Genomic DNA, 17431 nt, shown 5'->3' with positions numbered 1-17431 from the left:
GTTAAAGTATGGCTCTCTTAAGGCTTGTCCTTGCTCTTGAGATGGGTAAAAGCAAGTTTAGATTAAAAGTTCTCTAATCTGTTTTATTTTAAACTCAAAGCCGCTCTAACTCTGACTTCATCTCTCCGTTCTGTCAATCTTAACTATATTTTCTCTTTCCTAGCACTCAAAATGTGTGAGTGGTGGTGGTGGAAGTAGTAGCAGCATGTGACTTCAAATTTTCTGCTTATGTCAGGAGCTTTGTTTTGATCTAGTTGAATTTGTAAATTTCCTGTAACATCTACAGCTAATTGTATCCAAAGCTGTGAAGAGCTGTGCTAGAAAGTTATTCTGTAGGCAGCATTAAGTATTTCGTTTCAGACATCTAGCTATTACAGTTAAGGATCTGGAAGAGACTGTTACCATTGTTAAAAATCAGACTAATGGAAAGTGATCCTATGTGTGAAATAAATCTTAAAATGAGCCAGTTAAAGCACCCTCTTATTGTGAGTGTGGGGATGGAGGATTCTTGGTGAGGAATTTTGTTGCGGTGATCACTCTTCAGGATGTAAAATTCTACCAAAATGTAAATAGTAACTTGGATGAAAACATACGTGCCTTTGAGAAGGTTTTATTCAGCATCAGATGATGGATAAAATGTCACATTAATACTAGTCAGTTTTGGAGAGCCTCCTGTTTTTAAGAATGGATTTCTTTCTGTGCTATTGCTGGCCTGAAATCCAATAGTAAAAGCTATCTCCTAACCTGTCACGACGTGTGCAGAGACAAAGTTTTGCAAATACCATTAGAAATAGTTTACTGAGCTTGTATTAAAGCCTTAGGGCCTCAGAGCTGAGCCTTTACAAGGATGGTCAGCATAAATACTCCTTTTAGGACTTCATTTGGAGCCCCAGGCATCACATGTAGCCCTTGCAGTTTTACCATGAAAATGCTGTTGTGAGGACTAGAAGCCTAGTGTATTGTAAGCAGTTTCTTAGAAGAAGCTTAAATGGATTATGTTGGACTGGGATGTGATTGTGGGATAGGAATAATTGTCATTGTCGAGGTTGAGTTTTAAAGGGGGGGGGGGTCTTATTTGGATAGCTGGGAGTCAGAAGAATGGACTTGCTCTTGAAATAGTTCAGTTGTATCCTTTAATTATCACAGAAACTAGGAATAGATGCCAGTCTGGATTTGATGTTTCTTGCAGCCATAGGCAATCTGCTTTTCATATAATATGTCAGAACATTACTAAAGGGCTAGAAGTGGATGTAAATTTGTCTGCCAACGTTTGTTTTACTTCCTTGTAAGGACATGCAGTTCAGCTTTGAATAACGTTTTTGAAAAGTTGGACAAATGATGGCTTCATCCATCTGTTAAACTTCTTAGTATTTCTTTTATAGAATTATAGTACTGACACAAATCATCATTAATATTTTTAATGATGGATTTGTAAATCAATTTAGTTAGAACATGTAAATCTACTCCTGTAATTTGGGTAGACTTTTGTTTAAATTTCAACGTTTATATTTTAATGGGTAAACTTGAATGCTGGCTAATACTCATTCCACTTTTAAGAATTTGCCTAAAAAGGATGAACTGGAAACTTTCTTGGGCTTGCCTTCTGGTTGCTCATCAGCTTCACTGATTAGCTGTATTGTTTTCTGTAATCAGAATGGTGTATTACTGAATTGCTGGTTAAAAAGGGATGGCGAGAACGTTTGTTTTCTAGTAGATTTTGATGCATTTGAAATTTTGGGTGATCTAAAGAATACAAACTTTATTTCAGGGAGAGAGACCGTATGAATAGAACTCTGAATTACTGTATGTTTTAGCTCTGGTCACTATTCTCTGCCTTCGTTTTTGTTCACTTTATTTTCAAAAGATGTATGTCCTGAACACATTCATGTAAGCAGCTTTTTTAGTGGGGGTTTTTGGTTGGTTGTTTTTTTTGTTTTGTTTTGTTTTTTGACCATTCAGTTCAGGCAGTTTCTATTTAAAATGTTGACTTTATATAGTTGAGCACTGTTGTGAGAGGGACAAGAGAGAAGTATGGTGAAAGTAGTTTTCTATTTGACTTTAAGTGGAGATTTTCCCAAACTCCATTACTTCCTCTTTTAATCTCTAGACTCGTGAATTCAGACTTCTAGGTGCATCTTTTTGAAAACTTCGAGTTTCTACTTAAATTACACTTAGCTTTGAGTAGGTAAAGGGCTCTTGTGAAACTGCCTACAACACATTATATAATTGTAGATAAGCGTTTTAATTTTCGTCAATATAATTTTACAGATAAGGCATTGATGGCACCAAATCTTGATTCTTTTGGTCGAGACAGAGTGCTCTATCAAGAACAAGTGAAGCGGCGGACTGCGGAAAGAGAGGCTAGAAGGTAGAGTGCTGAGGTTTCTTGTCCATCAGGACTGTTTGCCAGCTTGCAGAATACAATTATCAGTGATACAGGAGTCCTGTGTGACACACTGACGCAGAGAGCAAGATCTGCCTCTTTCCTGGAGAGCTTACAGACTAGATGGAAACAATAGGGAAGGAAGAAAATACTTCAGCTGAAATGCTGGGCAGGGGTATCCCTAAATAACCCCACTTAGCATATAAGTGTATGAAACAAGTGGCCGTTTTAAATAATGCTGGTTTAAAATCACTGTAAGAGAACTTGATAAACCCATTCAGTATCTACATGATCTCTGCTGCTTTCTTGTCCTTTCCCTGTCTGAGACAGCAGTTGTTTTCACTCCTTACGTTAGAAGTTAAGACAAGCTTAGGCAGGTCTGTTTATTGCACAGGAAAAAACATAATAGCTGTTTCATGCTGCTGCTCCTTTACAGAGCCCGTCGTAGACAAGCAAGAGAGCAAACTGGGAAGATGGCTGATCACCTTGAAGGCCTTTCCAGCGATGATGAGGAAACTTCAACAGATATTACAAACTTCAATATGGAGCGAGGTTAGAAAAACTACTGAGGTTTATGTAATAGAAGACAGAAAATTCAGCTAAAAATCAGCTCAGAAGCAGCCCTGTGTATATATTTTCCCATATTTGGGTGAAAGTTTAGGAACTGTTACTTGCAGGATCGTCAGCGTGACCAACACATTTCTTTATGCCAGCCTATTGTATAGTTTGCAGCTAACTAAATATCCCATCTGTAGTGAGATGCTTTCTGTTTCATTCAGACATTCCTTTGTTGGCAAGCAGTAAGCTTTCGCATCTTCAGTTGATGCTAAAAGTCTTCTGTCCAGTTGGAAGGTGATTTATCGTTCTCCAAAAATCTGCTGAGAATTGGTTATATGTTGACACATGATTTTGTTTTACATGTAGAATTTTGAAGGCCTTTGGCACTTGTTGCTTGTGTGGAAATATGTTCTGGAGTTTTGCATAAGTGTCTAGAAATGGAATGACAAAACTTTTATAGAATTTTTTTTGTTACAGCCTGGCAAGCTTTACAGAAGCTAAAGAGCAATGTTGACTATAAAACATTGCAGATAGTTCTCATAGTGCTGACAGGTTTTAAATTCATCTGCAGTTTTATGACTAGTTTGCTCAGGGTAACCCTTACTGTAATTATGCAATAAAAGGGATTGTAAGTTAAGCTAATGCCTCTTGAACATTAGGGGAATTGCAAGAATCTTGAGATTTTGGTGAAGTGCAGATAATTTGATGGAACAGTGGCAGGTAAAAGGCAAACAGAATACTAGAGGTCACTGTGAAAGCAGTAGTGAACAAAGTAGAACATCACTGTGGTAATTCTGTTACCTTCTCATCTTGAACCTGAGTGCAATTATTATCATCTCTGATTAAAGAGAATGTAATCAGATTAGAAGAAACGCAGAGAAGGAGAGCAGTGAGAACCACATATATAGTCTAGTTTGTATGTGTATGAGGAGAGATGAAACAGTTCTGGACTCTTCAACTAGGAAATGGATGGCAGAAGGTAAATGGGGATTTAAGTTACTAGAATAAAAAAAAAAATTTGGAAATCTGAGAACACCTTTTTTTACTTTACAGTGTGAGAGCTTAAGGGAAATGAAATGAAGTGATGGGATACGTTTAAAGTAAACAAGTCACTCTTCAGAGACGCATAAAAATGCTGAACTTGGTGCTGTAGGTGATTGTGGAGACCCAGAGTATGAACAGATTAAAAGAAGCAATTAGAAGAATTCTCAAGCAGTTGGACCCTTCAAAAGGGCAAATGTTCTGCATACCTTTAGTTGGTTGATCCACCAAACTTGTGGATGCAAGCAGAGAGCTCTTTTGATAAGTAAAGCATCTGTTCAGAGTTGTTAGTACTATAATTAACTTCACTAAGTTAAATGATATAGATTAAAAATTCCATGTGGCTGAATTGCTTTTTGTAACTCAGCACTTGTATGTATATGAAAGCTGTTTGTAAGAGTTTTGTCAGTTTTCGAATAAGCATTGTGTTTCTAAAGCTTTTATTTATCGTTCATAGCTCTTACATTAGTCCATAATCAGCAGTTAGCTATATGGGACGGAAGGATGCACCCTGGGCTTGCTAATTTTTTTGTAGACTGGGCATCTTTTCTAGGTCCCAGTGTGAAAAGTGTATTTGTATGACATAATGTAATGTTCCCTCTACCCTCTCTATGACTGTTGTGTGTACTAGTTGCATATACTAGTCACGTTAGTTGTGTGCAGGTAACTGCTGTAACTTAACGTTTACAACTCTGCGGCTGTAGCAAAAATGACTGGTAAAAATAAAAGTAACCCTGGGGAGTAGAAAAGGCAAAAGGAAAACAATACATAAAGAAATGAGGAAATGTAATACATGGGGGGGGGGGGGGAAATGGAATATGTAGAAAACTGGTAGTGCCAGTATGATAAAAGATAAGGAATGTGCTTAAGGGATTGTAATGGTTGCTCAGTGCTAACGGGCGTGTCGTGTATTTAGCAGCTTAGTGTAGTGTCTGCCAGGACCACTCTGTCTGGAGTGCTGATTCAGTCCGCTTGTCTCAGAGATGCCCTGCTGCACTTGGATGAACAAAGCTGTAGAATAATTTGGGTGAGAAGGAACCTGGAGGTCGCCTATTCCAGACTACCCCTCCCCAAAGCACAAGGCCAGCTTTGAAGTTAGATCCACATTGTTCTCCTGCCTATATGAATACAACCCAATTCATCACCAGTCCAGTAGCTGGTAGGCTGGAAATCATTGTATGAGATGTTTAAAGTAAGACCTGTGATAAAACAGTATACTAGGTAGTACCTATGTGCTCACGTTTTTATTATCTTGTATATTTGAGGCAGAAATAATAAAATCTTTAGAACAGAACCTGATGTTTTTTGGTTATGTTGGCAGCAGTTAAGTTTATGCTGTTCAGCTTCAAAGTCTATCTTGAAAGAGGTATTAGAGGGAACAGGTGATTAACTTGTTAACGGTGACTTTCTTTTCCCCACCAGATCGTATATTGAAAGAATCCAGCAAAGTTTTTGAAGATGTTTTGGAAAGCTTTTACTCAATTGATTGTATTAAGTCACAGTTTGAAGCTTGGCGTTCAAAGTACTTTGCTTCTTATAAGGATGCTTATATTGGCCTCTGTTTACCAAAGCTGTTTAACCCTTTAATCAGACTTCAGCTGCTTATCTGGACTCCTTTGGAGGTAAGGTTCTGTGCAAGCAACTTTCACATAAGCTTTTGCGTAGTGGTTCTTTCACGCTTCTACAGAACAAAGTGAATTGCACCTTTGATGTGTACTTCTCCTAAATGCGTATTCTAGGCATGGGGTTTGAAACAGGCACCTGTCTTAGGGTAATGTTCCCTGTGACTTTTCTTTTTTTTTCTTTTTCTTTTTTTTTCCTTCCCCTTCCTGATTCCCAGCAGACCAGAGTTAAATTCAGCACATGAGCGTTCCTTCTCAGGGAGTATTGTAGACCAAAAAAGCCAAGCAGCTTCCTCAATAATACATTTAGGTTTAAAAATGCTTAAGTGAAAACGGTGATTCCAGAGATGGTTTTTTTTCAGATGAAGCGGAACTAAGAAGCTGGTTCTTTTGTTGACTTACAACCTATGTTCTATGTTATACGCCCTTCCTTCTCTCAGCTACCCATTTGTACTCTGTAGAACATTGCCTGGCAGTTTTTACGTCCTCCCTGTAGTACTTGTTGCCCAGTTACTAGATAAGGGAGCATGGGAGAAGCAGCACAGCGCTGCTGCAACCTGGTATGCCTGGCACATGTTCTTGTCCAGCCTGTATGCGTGCGCTGATGTGAGCAGCCGCAGGACAAATGGTTCAGGTAACTTGACTCCCACTTTGTTCTTCCTAGCAGTGAAAGCCCTCACAAGGATTTTTGCTGTGGTCAGAAGCTTATTTTCACAGTACTTGTAGGAATTTACTTTTTTTCTGCCTTGTTGATTTTTATTGGGGAACGGGAGAAGGCAGGTCAAGGAACAGAGTGAGTGCAATTGCGTACGCTCTGTTTTGTTAAGCAACTAGACTAATAAGGCAGATTGTTTCCACCCTACGCCCCCCCCCCCTTCAAAGCTTAGCTTTTCTACAGCAACTTCTGCATATATCTCTGTCTGTCTCACAAATGACTGATTCTCTCCTTTCTTCAGAGGTGTGTTTTCTTAACCCCTAGGAGAATATTTTTAGGTCATCTTCTACCTCCTCTGCTCTGACTGTAGAGGAAGGGGAAGTAAGTCTTTGGAAGGCATTCAGGGTATTTGCTCTGACTAAATGAGGGGCAATCCATGAAAGGTGGCCTCATTAAACTTAAACTTGCTTTTGTGAATATTCCCTTTTCCCTGTTTTACTTCTATGTGAGGTTTCCAGGCTGGCAAAACAAGCTTAAAGTAGAAGGAGACAAGGTATAGAATTCTTAAATTTAATAGTTTTCACTGTTGTTTCTCCATTATGTGTTATTGTCCCTATTAAGCATCTTGTTAGGTTAAAAAGTTACGAGGTGTTGATAAAAAGACTTTTTAATCCAGAAAGCGTAATTTTATAATGTGTGCAAATAGACTATAGTTCTTGCTTTTCCCCTAATCTGTGGGCTCTTAATTGGCTCAAGTATAATTAGAAGTTAAAATCTGCAGGGCAACAATTGTCCAAAAAAGGCAGTCCTACTTCTGCCTGCCATTTCCCTTGCGTTAGATCTAGTGGTTGTGTGGTTGCAGAACGAATTGGGTTATTTGGCTGATCTGGGGGAAAATTGACCCTGTGTCCCATCTTCTCCCAGATTTCGGTTGGGAAAAAATGTTTCTCCATTCACTTCTCAGGAATCAGGCTTGCCTCTGTTTCTGAAGGAAATACCACTGCTTCAGAAGTGGGGTAGCCAAGGCAGGAGGTGAAGTAACTTGCTCCTCCTTATACCAGATTCCTTTGGTCTAGGTGTCGGTGAATGCCTGACACCTACAGGAAAAAGCACTGGATTTTCAAATTGTTATTGTGCTCAAATACTGTTTACCTTACTTACCTAGAACACTTCATAGACAACTTTAAAGCAATTCTGTCCTGGTTAGCAAGTATCTCGTGCTGTTGCTTTTGGAGTTCTAGCAGGCTTGAGGGTGGGTGTGGTGGGTTTTGGGTTTTTTTTTTTTTCTAAACTAAACTTGTTGACTCCAAATCTCTGTTTTGGAATCTGACCTCTTAATTCATTTTATTAGGGGAAATGTCGAGATTTTGAGACGATGTTGTGGTTTGAATCACTGCTGTTTTATGGCTGTGAAGAACAGGAGCAAGAAAAAGATGATGCTGATATTTCACTATTACCTACCATTGTGGAGAGAGTTGTTCTCCCTAAATTGACAGGTATCGTTTTTTTTTTTCCTTAAGTACTTGTTTATGCTTTCAGATTTTACTGGTTTGTAAATTCTCGATTGTTATATGTGTCTGACTGCCTTATTACCTGTTTTTGAGTACTTGCAAAGTTGAGTAATCCTTTTTTCTCTTACAGTGATTTCTGAAAATATATGGGATCCTTTTTCTACAACTCAGACATCTAGGATGGTAGCAATTGTACAGAAACTAGTAGATGGATACCCTTCAGTAGTGAATGCAGAGAACAAAAATACACAAGTAAGTGTGTGATTTTGTTTGTTTTTTAGTATCTTGGATAAGTTAAGGAATTTGAATATATTGTGTAAGACACTACTACATTGGAAAACTTAGCAAGTTTATCGAGGAACAAAAAGAACAATAATTTTGCAATTGTTTGATGTTCTGCTGGCTAGTTGTGGAGAGTCAGGTAATGGCAGTAAATTAGGAAGAGAAACTTGGGCAGGCTTCACTGACCAAAATTTATGGTAGAGACGAAGAGAGATACAAACAGTACTAAGGTATAGCCTGTGATTTACTTTAAAAGTCGGCTAAAATAGTTAGAATTTTATTTTTTGGATCTTTGTAGCCTTTCCAAATCTATTGCATCATAATTTGCTTCCTTTTCTTTTATGAACACAACTTATGCCATTGATTCAAGTGCCATGCCTAATGCCATGTGTAGAAATGTGTTACCTTTAGAAAAATAGGAGATAGGCCAAAGTGCCTGTGTGTGAGGGGGAAGTTAGCTGAAGATTAAAATGACATAAGCCTGGATTTCACAGTAGTTTATGGTTAAGCTTTACTACACAATTAAGTAGTTACATTGCCTTCAATTTCTATTAAAAGTGTGAAATTTCAGCTCTAATTATTACAGAAGTCTGTAATTATTACAGACTTCTGTAATACTTCATTTATATATGTGCTTAAGTATATATGCCTTTTACTGTCACAAATGTACTTTGTTGCTTTTAAAAATCAAATTTTCGGTGGTCACCTACTAAGCAGTGCTTTGGACGCATTTTTAAAAAAAAATCATTTGTTTCAGATGCTTCTAAAGGCGTTGTTGCTAAGAATGAGGAGAACACTTGATGACGATGTATTCATGCCCTTATATCCAAAAAAGTAAGTTTGCTTTTAAATATGATGTTAGACTGTTATTAGCAAGTTGGTGCCTTTTTTCCCTAGGTGATAGGTTGTTTTTCCTCGTACCTCTGTATGGTCTTCTGCCTGGATAGAGGAGCTACCATGCTGTGAGGATTAAGCAAAGACAGGCTGGGCAGAAGAAGGGAATATTTATAGAAATGCACTGGGTCTGTGGGAAGGAGGAAGTCAGCAAACTTCAGACAGAGGTGGTCTTGGTTGCTTATTAAAGAAATCTCTTACTTTCCAGCATCTTGGAAAACAAGAACTCTGGTCCCTATTTGTTTTTCCAACGTCAGTTTTGGTCTTCTGTTAAGGTAAGTCAGTATATACATCTGATACGTTTCTGGTCTAGACAGTGTAACAACAAAATATCATTCATATTTTTGGAGAATGGTAGATGAAGTTTTGTTTTAACTTCAGTTGAAAGAACTGTGAGTATGCAGGATTCTTAACCTTTGATCATGAACTGTGCCCTCTTTAAAAGGTTGCCAGATGAAAGCACATCCTTTTAAATTGTGCATTGTGGCTTTACTCAGCATACTCGGCAACCCAGGTTGTTGGGGGTTTTTTTTGTGTGTGTTTTTAAGTATGTCATTGTGCATGTCAGAATAAAATACATGGGGCTTTTATTTCACTTGTGGTGGGAATAAGAGAGCTTGGTTTGTGTGTTTTGTTAATAGTGTGAGAAACTTCATGAGAATAACTTGGATAAAAAAGACAGTTTTATGTCCCCTTTTGTAAAGGTAGTTGCTCTTTGTAATGTGTGATAGCAGTTGTAATTTTAGTTTCTTTGAAACAAGAAAGGGTGTGAAAGAAAAAGCCTGTGTATGTGGAATATGTACTATGGAGTTTTCAAAGGAGTGCAAGAAGCTGTGGCTCTGGTACTTTATTTCAAATAAAAGGTTACAAAAGTGAGTATATGAGACCAGTGTGGATTGTGCTGCTGACCTCCATGATCCTGCAAACAGAACTCTCTCTGGAATTTTCTATATAAGATTACAGAAGTGAGAGACTATTCTAAATGGGCTTGCAATCACTTTATTTTCTTAAAGTATTTGGCACTGAATTTTCTTCACTTGGAGGTAAAAATGAACTTTTTCTTGAGGTAAAAAGTACACAAAGCTCACTTATTAATATGCTGATTTTAAGACAAATGGATTACTTCTACACAGCTTGTGTTTCCTTTAAGAGTGAAATTGCCTGCTTCCAGCCCTATCTATTAGAGCCTGGGCAGTTCAGAACTAGGCATGCTGTTATTCCTGTTTTATTTTAGGGAAGCATGAACGTTCAGCTCTCTAGTGCTAGCGAGTCACCTATAGCATCACAGAAGAGCAGAAATAGAAGCTGGGAGGGAAGCACTCCCTTATTGTTTCTTAATGATCTGCCTTAACAGTAAACTGCTGGCAGCTCTCCTTTTTTATACAAGGCTGGCAGCAGTTCTCTACAGGCCATGTGCCAGTGGGGGATAAGAACCAGGCGGCTTGCTCAGCCAGCACTCCCCTCGCTGACAGCTAGTGTGTCTTTTGTGTCAGTGGCTTTTGGAGGTAAGGGTATAGGGATTTATTTACGTAAGTATAGCTGGGGATTTGATTGATGAGGGGTTATTTGCCCCCAATAGCAAATGCTAGGCCCTGCTTCACTTGATATCGACTCCTAAGTTTTGTGAACAAGCTGGCTTAAAACTTAATTTTTTCATTGACTCCTTTTGTAAAACATGAGCTTTTTTTCTTGTTGTATGAGAACTTGTAACACTGTATACTGGTAATTTTCAGGTTCTGAATAGTTTCAAAGCTATCAAAAGGCATGTTTCCCTTGCTGACCTTGGCCATTCTGATGCGTTTGGAGAGGCTCTAGAGTGTTGTTTGTCAGTACATTTTAAATACTTGTTTTCTCTGTATTGTGTTTTCAGTTACTGGGAAACTTTCTCCAGTGGTGTGGAATCCTTTCAAACAAAACTCTCCAGGAACTGTCAATAGATGGTCTGCTAAATAGATACATCCTTATGGCTTTTCAAAATTCAGAGTATGGAGATGACAGCATTAAGAAAGCTCAAAGTGTAAGTAAAAATGAACAAAATATTTTAAAATAATATTTTTTTAATTCCAAAATTCCAGTTGATGGGGAAGCGTGGTTAAAACTTGAGAATACTTTTGAAACTCAGTTAGTCCTGGCTTTGATATTGTAATGTCAGTGGAAAAACAGGTAATTTGTTTTTTTAAGACACCAGCTACAGAATGAACCTTTCCTGGTTGCTACCTGTAGATAACGTAGGTGTAGCGTGTGTTTTAGGGCTTGAATTTTGGATTGTTTTTTGTTGTAGATTTCTTGCAGTTTCACTTCCTTGAGCCTTGTCATTGCAGACTTACCTGGCAGATTTTCTAAATCATGTTGGATAGTTTTTTAAAATGTTGGTTAACTTTGTTTTTTAACTTTCTTCTGTTATGTCTAGGTGATTGCTTGCTTTCCTAAACAGTGGTTCGCTAATCTAAAAGGAGACAAGACTATTTCTCAGTTGGAAAACTTCTGCAGATACCTTGTTCATCTGGCTGACACAATTTATAGAAACAGCATTGGTTGCTCTGATGTAGAGAAAAGGAATGCAAGGTAATTTATATTAACACAGTGTGTTTCTTGTGCTTTAGGTTATTTTGCTGATACATACAAACATCAATAAAAAACTCAATACTGCTGCAAATCTTCCTAAATTTTCTTTGAATTCAAACTTATAGATGGGGCTTTTTAAGGTGGTAGAGAACAGCAGCTGCTAGAGTATTCAGATATTCACAATACGTTCTGCACTACTTTGTCCTTGATTTTGGAAAATTTTGCAGTTACTGTTTTTAGATTGCTTCACTCTGTGAGCCTGTTCTTGATTCCTGCATAATGGCTTCTGACTTACAAATTATGCTTTTGAAAAAATACTGTATGAAAGTCCTGGATTTACTTACACAACCTTTTTTTTTTTTTTTTCCCTATGATCTAAGAGTCTATTTACTTCTGAAATGTAGAGACAAGAATTTCTCTTGAAACGTAGTGGACAGAAATCTTGGTCAAGGATTTTCTTCTGGTGTAGTGCGTAAATTTCTTAGGTTAGAACCTCAAAAATCCCCCCCCCCTTTTTTTTTTTTTTTTTTGCAGTTACTGTGTTGGTTGTTGCACATTTATCTGTTTTTAGAGTCACTTTTTGGTTTGGCATATGAATCACCCAATTTTCAGAGAAGCTGAGCTTTGTGCCACACTAGCTCATGCTAAAACTACTTCTTATCCACTCCTAAGTCTTATGGCTCAGAAGTATGTGTCTGAAGTATAACAGTAATGTCACATACCAGTTTAATGTCACTTACCAATGTAAATTTCCCCATATGAGCCAAACCCAAAACAGAACCTTTACTCCTTCCTTCCTTTCTGAAACCAAAATGCCTAGTCTAGCATGGTGTTGGAATTGAACTGAAGGTCTTGAGAGAGAATCCAGTAGAGTTTAAACTTTCTCTTTTGATAGCAAGTTTCTAAATTCTTTCTTTACCAGCTGAACTTGTCTCCCAAAACTTGGCTAAACTTTGTATTGGAAGATTTAATAGCCAGTTAATTTTTTTCCCCCCCCCATGGTGAGTTTTAATTTAATTCCTATGTTCTGACCTCCTGCTATTTCCCTGCATTTTTAAGTCTTTTCTCTTTGCCCCCATTAAGCTGATGAAGTAAGTCTGCAGCTGAAATAGAACATTGTATAACTGAAAAGCATCTTGTCTATTCATGTAAAAAAGAGTACAATCCTGTTCTAACAAATGTATTAATTTCTGATGAGAGGACTGATGTTAGTTTCCCAAACTTTGGGTGCTTTTTTACAAATCAGCTAGTTTCATTTTTAAGATGAATTTTGGACCTCTAGTATTTTCTAGGACTTAAATTTCGTATCTGCCATCCCTCCAAGATACTAAAAATGTTCTTGACAAACTAGGAAGTACAGACACCACCGCCACCACCACACTCCTCCCTTGGCCCAGCACTTTGTTCGCTCTAAGCTACCTGGATTGACTTGAACTGAAATGCAGTTTGTGTGTGGCAAGCTTCTTACCTTTTTAAGGCATGCATGAAAACACTTGTGTGCTTGACTATTATCTATTTATTTATTTAGGCTCAAAAATTAAATTTTAAGAGCTGTGACTTATTTTATAGCACCTTAAATAATCCAAGACTTTCTTTAGACTGTACTGCTATTAGTATAAACCAAATATATGATTTAATTCCTACTCCCTCTTTCTCTCCAGGGTTGCCACCCCAAAACAAAATTTTCAATTTCAGTACTTAAAGCTGATAAACAACTTACTTTATCTAACTAAGCAAGCAGGGTGGAATGTGATATGAAATTATCTGAAACCTATTTGCCATACAGATTCATACTCATGATTTGGGGAACAAAGGAGATGAGATTGTTAAAAACTAATATGTGTACAGTATTGTTTAGTTTCTGTATTGACTTTTCCCTTTCCTCTTATTTAGGGAGAACATAAAGCAGATAATAAAGCTTCTAGCAAGTATCCGAGCACTGGATCACGCTGTGACAGTTGCGAATGATCACAACGTAAAAGAGTTAAAGATTTTAATAGAAGGGAAATAGAACTTTTCTGACAACTCATTTTGAGCTTTGAGACCATTCCTGATATGTAATTTATGTACATATGTAAAGTTTCTTAAACTGTAAAGTATTGATCCTTGTTTTAATACAAAGTGCATTCTTATATACAGCATCCTTAAAAAAAAAAAAAAAAAAAAAGATTTCTTTGAAAATAAAAATGGAAACCAAGATTATCATCTTTCCCAAAAATCAGACTTTCATCAAAGTTTCTCAGAATCTTGTTTACAAAACCACTTTGTACCCATGACTAGTAGTCATCCACTCTGCTAATTGTTCCATGGTTAACTGGAATGTGTAAAATATACTATGTGTAATACAACGTATGCATATATTTATACCACCGTGTTACTTTCACACTGGATATAGAGCTCTTTTACTGTTGAAATAAGCTTTTCATTTGCTAAAAATTCCTCGTTTTGACAATAAATTGATCATATTATTGGTCAAAAGGGCTGGCAAAACATGCAAATATGTGGAAAATCATTTGGCCAAAATAGTAGACTTCCAAATGGAACCTGACCTTTAAAAAGCATCTGTGCTAGACTCAAATTGGAATAGCTAAACTTTGATTTGCATTCAGAATGTGGAGTTTTTAAGACTGTTCTTAGGAACAAAACAGAAAAGAGAACCTGAATCAGTACTTAATGATTCTTTAATACAGACCAACAATAAGTATACTTGTGCCATAATCACAAGTTCATGATAGCACTTACTAATCCCAAATTATCTTTCATTTTGGAGGAGTAATACTTCACCTATGGACTCTGGACCTTCATTCCTTGCACAAGTTGGTTAAATTCCCTGTTTGTGTCTCTCCCCCCCTCCCCCCCCCCCTTTTTTTTTTTTAAATAGCTTCATACATGGAACCTGTTCTTACTGGTATGGCTAAAGATGTCAAGCCAAATGAAGGTGAAGAAAATTTTATCTCCTATGATTTGAAGTATTTATATTGTAGTAAATACTTCAGATGTTACACTTCCTGCTAAGTACATCTAAGAATAGAGTCTTGCAAAACAAAATGTTTGATTTAGCTGTAAATTAAAACCCTTTAAATATATGCTGATTTACATCGGAACACTAGTGACTTGATCTTGGGGTCCAAGGAATAGTAACAGCTGTAATTGCCTTGGATTAAGATCTATTTCCAGGTGTGCCCTACTTTTTGGGAACTGTAGCAATAAATTGGCATACTGAATAACATAAGAATCATTGTATTTTATGCTCATGTCATGTGGTATAAATATGAAAAATGTACAATTTGTAACATGTGCGCTTCATTTGGACACTGAACAATTGTTTTTCTGATCTGTTGGGATTGATGGAATATTCAGAATATCTGCTTTTAAAAATTGTTTCAATAAACTTGTCTGTCAAGGAGCTGTTGAAGTATGACCTGGTAAGCTTTATTCCTCTAGGAAGATGGTAAAGGCAAAAGATATACTTGCTGGCTGACTCTATTTTATAGATTTGGAAGAAAAAGTAGTCCTTGGGCAGGAGATTTTTGGAGTGAACAAAAGTAATGTCTTTACTTTGGGGGGGGGGGGGGAGATTAGACTCTGGAATTCTCGTATAGCTACTTGAAAGAGTAGTTAAGGTGTTTTTAAGAGCTTGTGCTGGTAACTATGTTTTTTTGTTGTTATTGTCATTATTGACTGATTTGACCTTTTTTGTGCTTAAAGTCTTTATTTCAGTATTTTGTTAGGCTGAAAAGGACACAAAGAGTCCATGCTACCAGCTTTTTAAAAGAATATTTAACTAGGGTGATTTAATGATCAGAGAGATTCAAACTCTTAGATTTGTTTGCTTGGGGGAGGGAGAAGAGTTTGTGTGTGAGGGTGTTGTTTTCTTCTTTCAATCAACAAAAATAACAAAATCCTTTGTGCATCATTTTGCCTATCAGGAGAATCAAATCCATACTGTGCAGAGACTTTCCTGCATCTTAAGGCATGCCTGCATTCTAGTCACAGGATCTGCAAGTGGGGAGGATACATAATTGAGCTGTCTTTTGGACAGTCTAGTTTGGCTGCTTTTTGTAGTCTAGCCAGTACAGTATGAAGCTCAGTGAAGGTTAACTTGTTCTCTTTAGGATAAATTCTTTAATGCAGGTCTTCATAACAAAACTACTGCCAGAATTCAAAATAGCTGTTATCCTTACCTCTGTAACTATATATGTATTCCTGCCTCTGTGGACAGAATAAAACGCAGTTAAGCAGTTGTAAGATCTGTGCTACTAACATGAGGTTGATTATCCAACTGGACACTTAGTATTACAGTTTGGAAATGAATGTAAAAGTTAACATTACTGCAGCTGTGAAAGTATACTTTATTTCTGTTTGGGTATTTTATACAACAGAATGCTTTCAACTAAAACTATGGAAACAGTTTCAAAAATCAAACAGCCTGTCTTCTCTTGTGATGTATCAACATAAATGTGCATTTTTGACTCCACTAGGTACTGCTGAACTCTGTCAAAACAACTGAGTAATTCTTAAATGCCAAAGCTTTTCACTGTGGTTGGGTGGTGTTTTTTGTTTTTTTGTTTTTTTTTTTTAACATCTGGAATGATGACTCTCATTTAATACTGAAATGGCAAGTTGGCAGATCCACAATTTCCACATTGGAGAGTAAGGAAAGTATTTGACCTGGAGAAGTCAGATTTTGGGTTTTCAGTCACAGAATTGTAAAAAATGTGCAGGGAATAAAGCTATGTTGGTTGACAGGCAGATAGAAAACACTGGAAGAGGGCTGGAGTCTACTATGCCCTTTTAGTGCCAGGTGCATCTGTAGAAACAGGTGGCTGGTTGCTGCAGCCTAACAATAATCCATCTGCTCTGCAAGCACTCTTTGGCCTTGCTCTGCTGTCCACCCACATCCCCCTGTGGTGTGCTGGGTAACTAGACTTGTTTTGCAAATCGAGTTTATTCGTGCTCTTTACTGCCTGTCTCAGAAGAATACTTGGTAATGAATCATTCCCTCACATTCGCCTTCTAGCCATAACTCAAGCAGGAGAAAAGCTGTAGGTTCAAGCCAATGATCGTCATTTCAAACTTTCCTTTTCTTCTAATAGCATAAATATGCCATTCAGAACTTAAAACGCAGGTTTGTGACTTTAATATTACTAGGTATGCACTACTAAAGGAGCTCAGTCTTGGAAAGACAGCTTTGTTAACTGCTGCTGTTAAAAATATGGGCATTTTGCTCCAATTTGGATTAGGGCTAGAATAGTAAGGGAGGGATGAAGAGAATCTTCCTTCTAACTCAGTTATAAATTACAGCTGCAGAACATTTTTTTCCCTAAGTAGGTTGTAGTCATTTTCATAATTGTGTTGTGGAACAGCAGCTATTTCTCTTACCCTTGGCATCATTGCAGTAGAGGAAGGATGGACTATGTGACTATGGTGTCTTTGCCCCTGCATGCTTAGGAAGTCTCTCCTTCCTCCCCCATTAGAGTAGTATATTGTATTTGGAGAACAACATGCAAAAACTTCCAAAGTATACTTATGGTTGATAAATAATCTGACTTCCCATTTTGGGCAATGTGGCACCTTTTCTCTGTATAAATGGTTACAGTTGTATAGGTACTTAGACTTTATGTAAATAATGTTATCAAATTATATTTACAAATTCCACTTTTACTTCTCCTACTGCTTCTTACCTGTATCTTATTTATTGACCCAAATCTTAGGAGCAAAGCAGTCATACTTTATGTAATGATCTTTAAGTAATGTTACACAATTGTTTCTGGATTGAGGTATAATCCAAGGACAACTGCTTTAAAATTACTTCTCCCACAGTTGACCATGTATATCTTACTGTTCAATATCAGAATTGACAAATAATTACAACATGTTATACATGGATGTACTAGATGATGAGAGCTTGTGAGAACTA

At 37.2% G+C, this 17431-nt stretch overlaps 1 protein-coding gene across 1 annotated transcript in view; it reads left to right on the top strand.

Moving 5' to 3' along the window:
- Window positions 1–14917, top strand: part of PAXBP1 (PAX3 and PAX7 binding protein 1) — a 28479-nt gene extending 13562 nt beyond the window's left edge. Inside the window, exons 9-18 of the mRNA XM_068912533.1 lie at window positions 2269–2368; window positions 2820–2935; window positions 5405–5604; window positions 7611–7755; window positions 7901–8022; window positions 8810–8886; window positions 9155–9221; window positions 10817–10963; window positions 11357–11511; window positions 13405–14917. Of these exons, the coding sequence (XP_068768634.1) occupies window positions 2269–2368; window positions 2820–2935; window positions 5405–5604; window positions 7611–7755; window positions 7901–8022; window positions 8810–8886; window positions 9155–9221; window positions 10817–10963; window positions 11357–11511; window positions 13405–13522 (1247 nt within the window). The 3' untranslated portion in view covers window positions 13523–14917. The remainder of the gene's footprint in view (window positions 1–2268; window positions 2369–2819; window positions 2936–5404; window positions 5605–7610; window positions 7756–7900; window positions 8023–8809; window positions 8887–9154; window positions 9222–10816; window positions 10964–11356; window positions 11512–13404) is intronic.
- The last annotated feature ends 2514 nt before the right edge of the window (window positions 14918–17431 follow it).

The sequence above is a fragment of the Struthio camelus genome, chromosome 1, assembly GCF_040807025.1.
Source record: "Struthio camelus isolate bStrCam1 chromosome 1, bStrCam1.hap1, whole genome shotgun sequence".
Lineage (NCBI taxonomy): Eukaryota > Metazoa > Chordata > Aves > Struthioniformes > Struthionidae > Struthio > Struthio camelus.
This window is presented reverse-complemented; position numbering and strand designations above follow the sequence as displayed.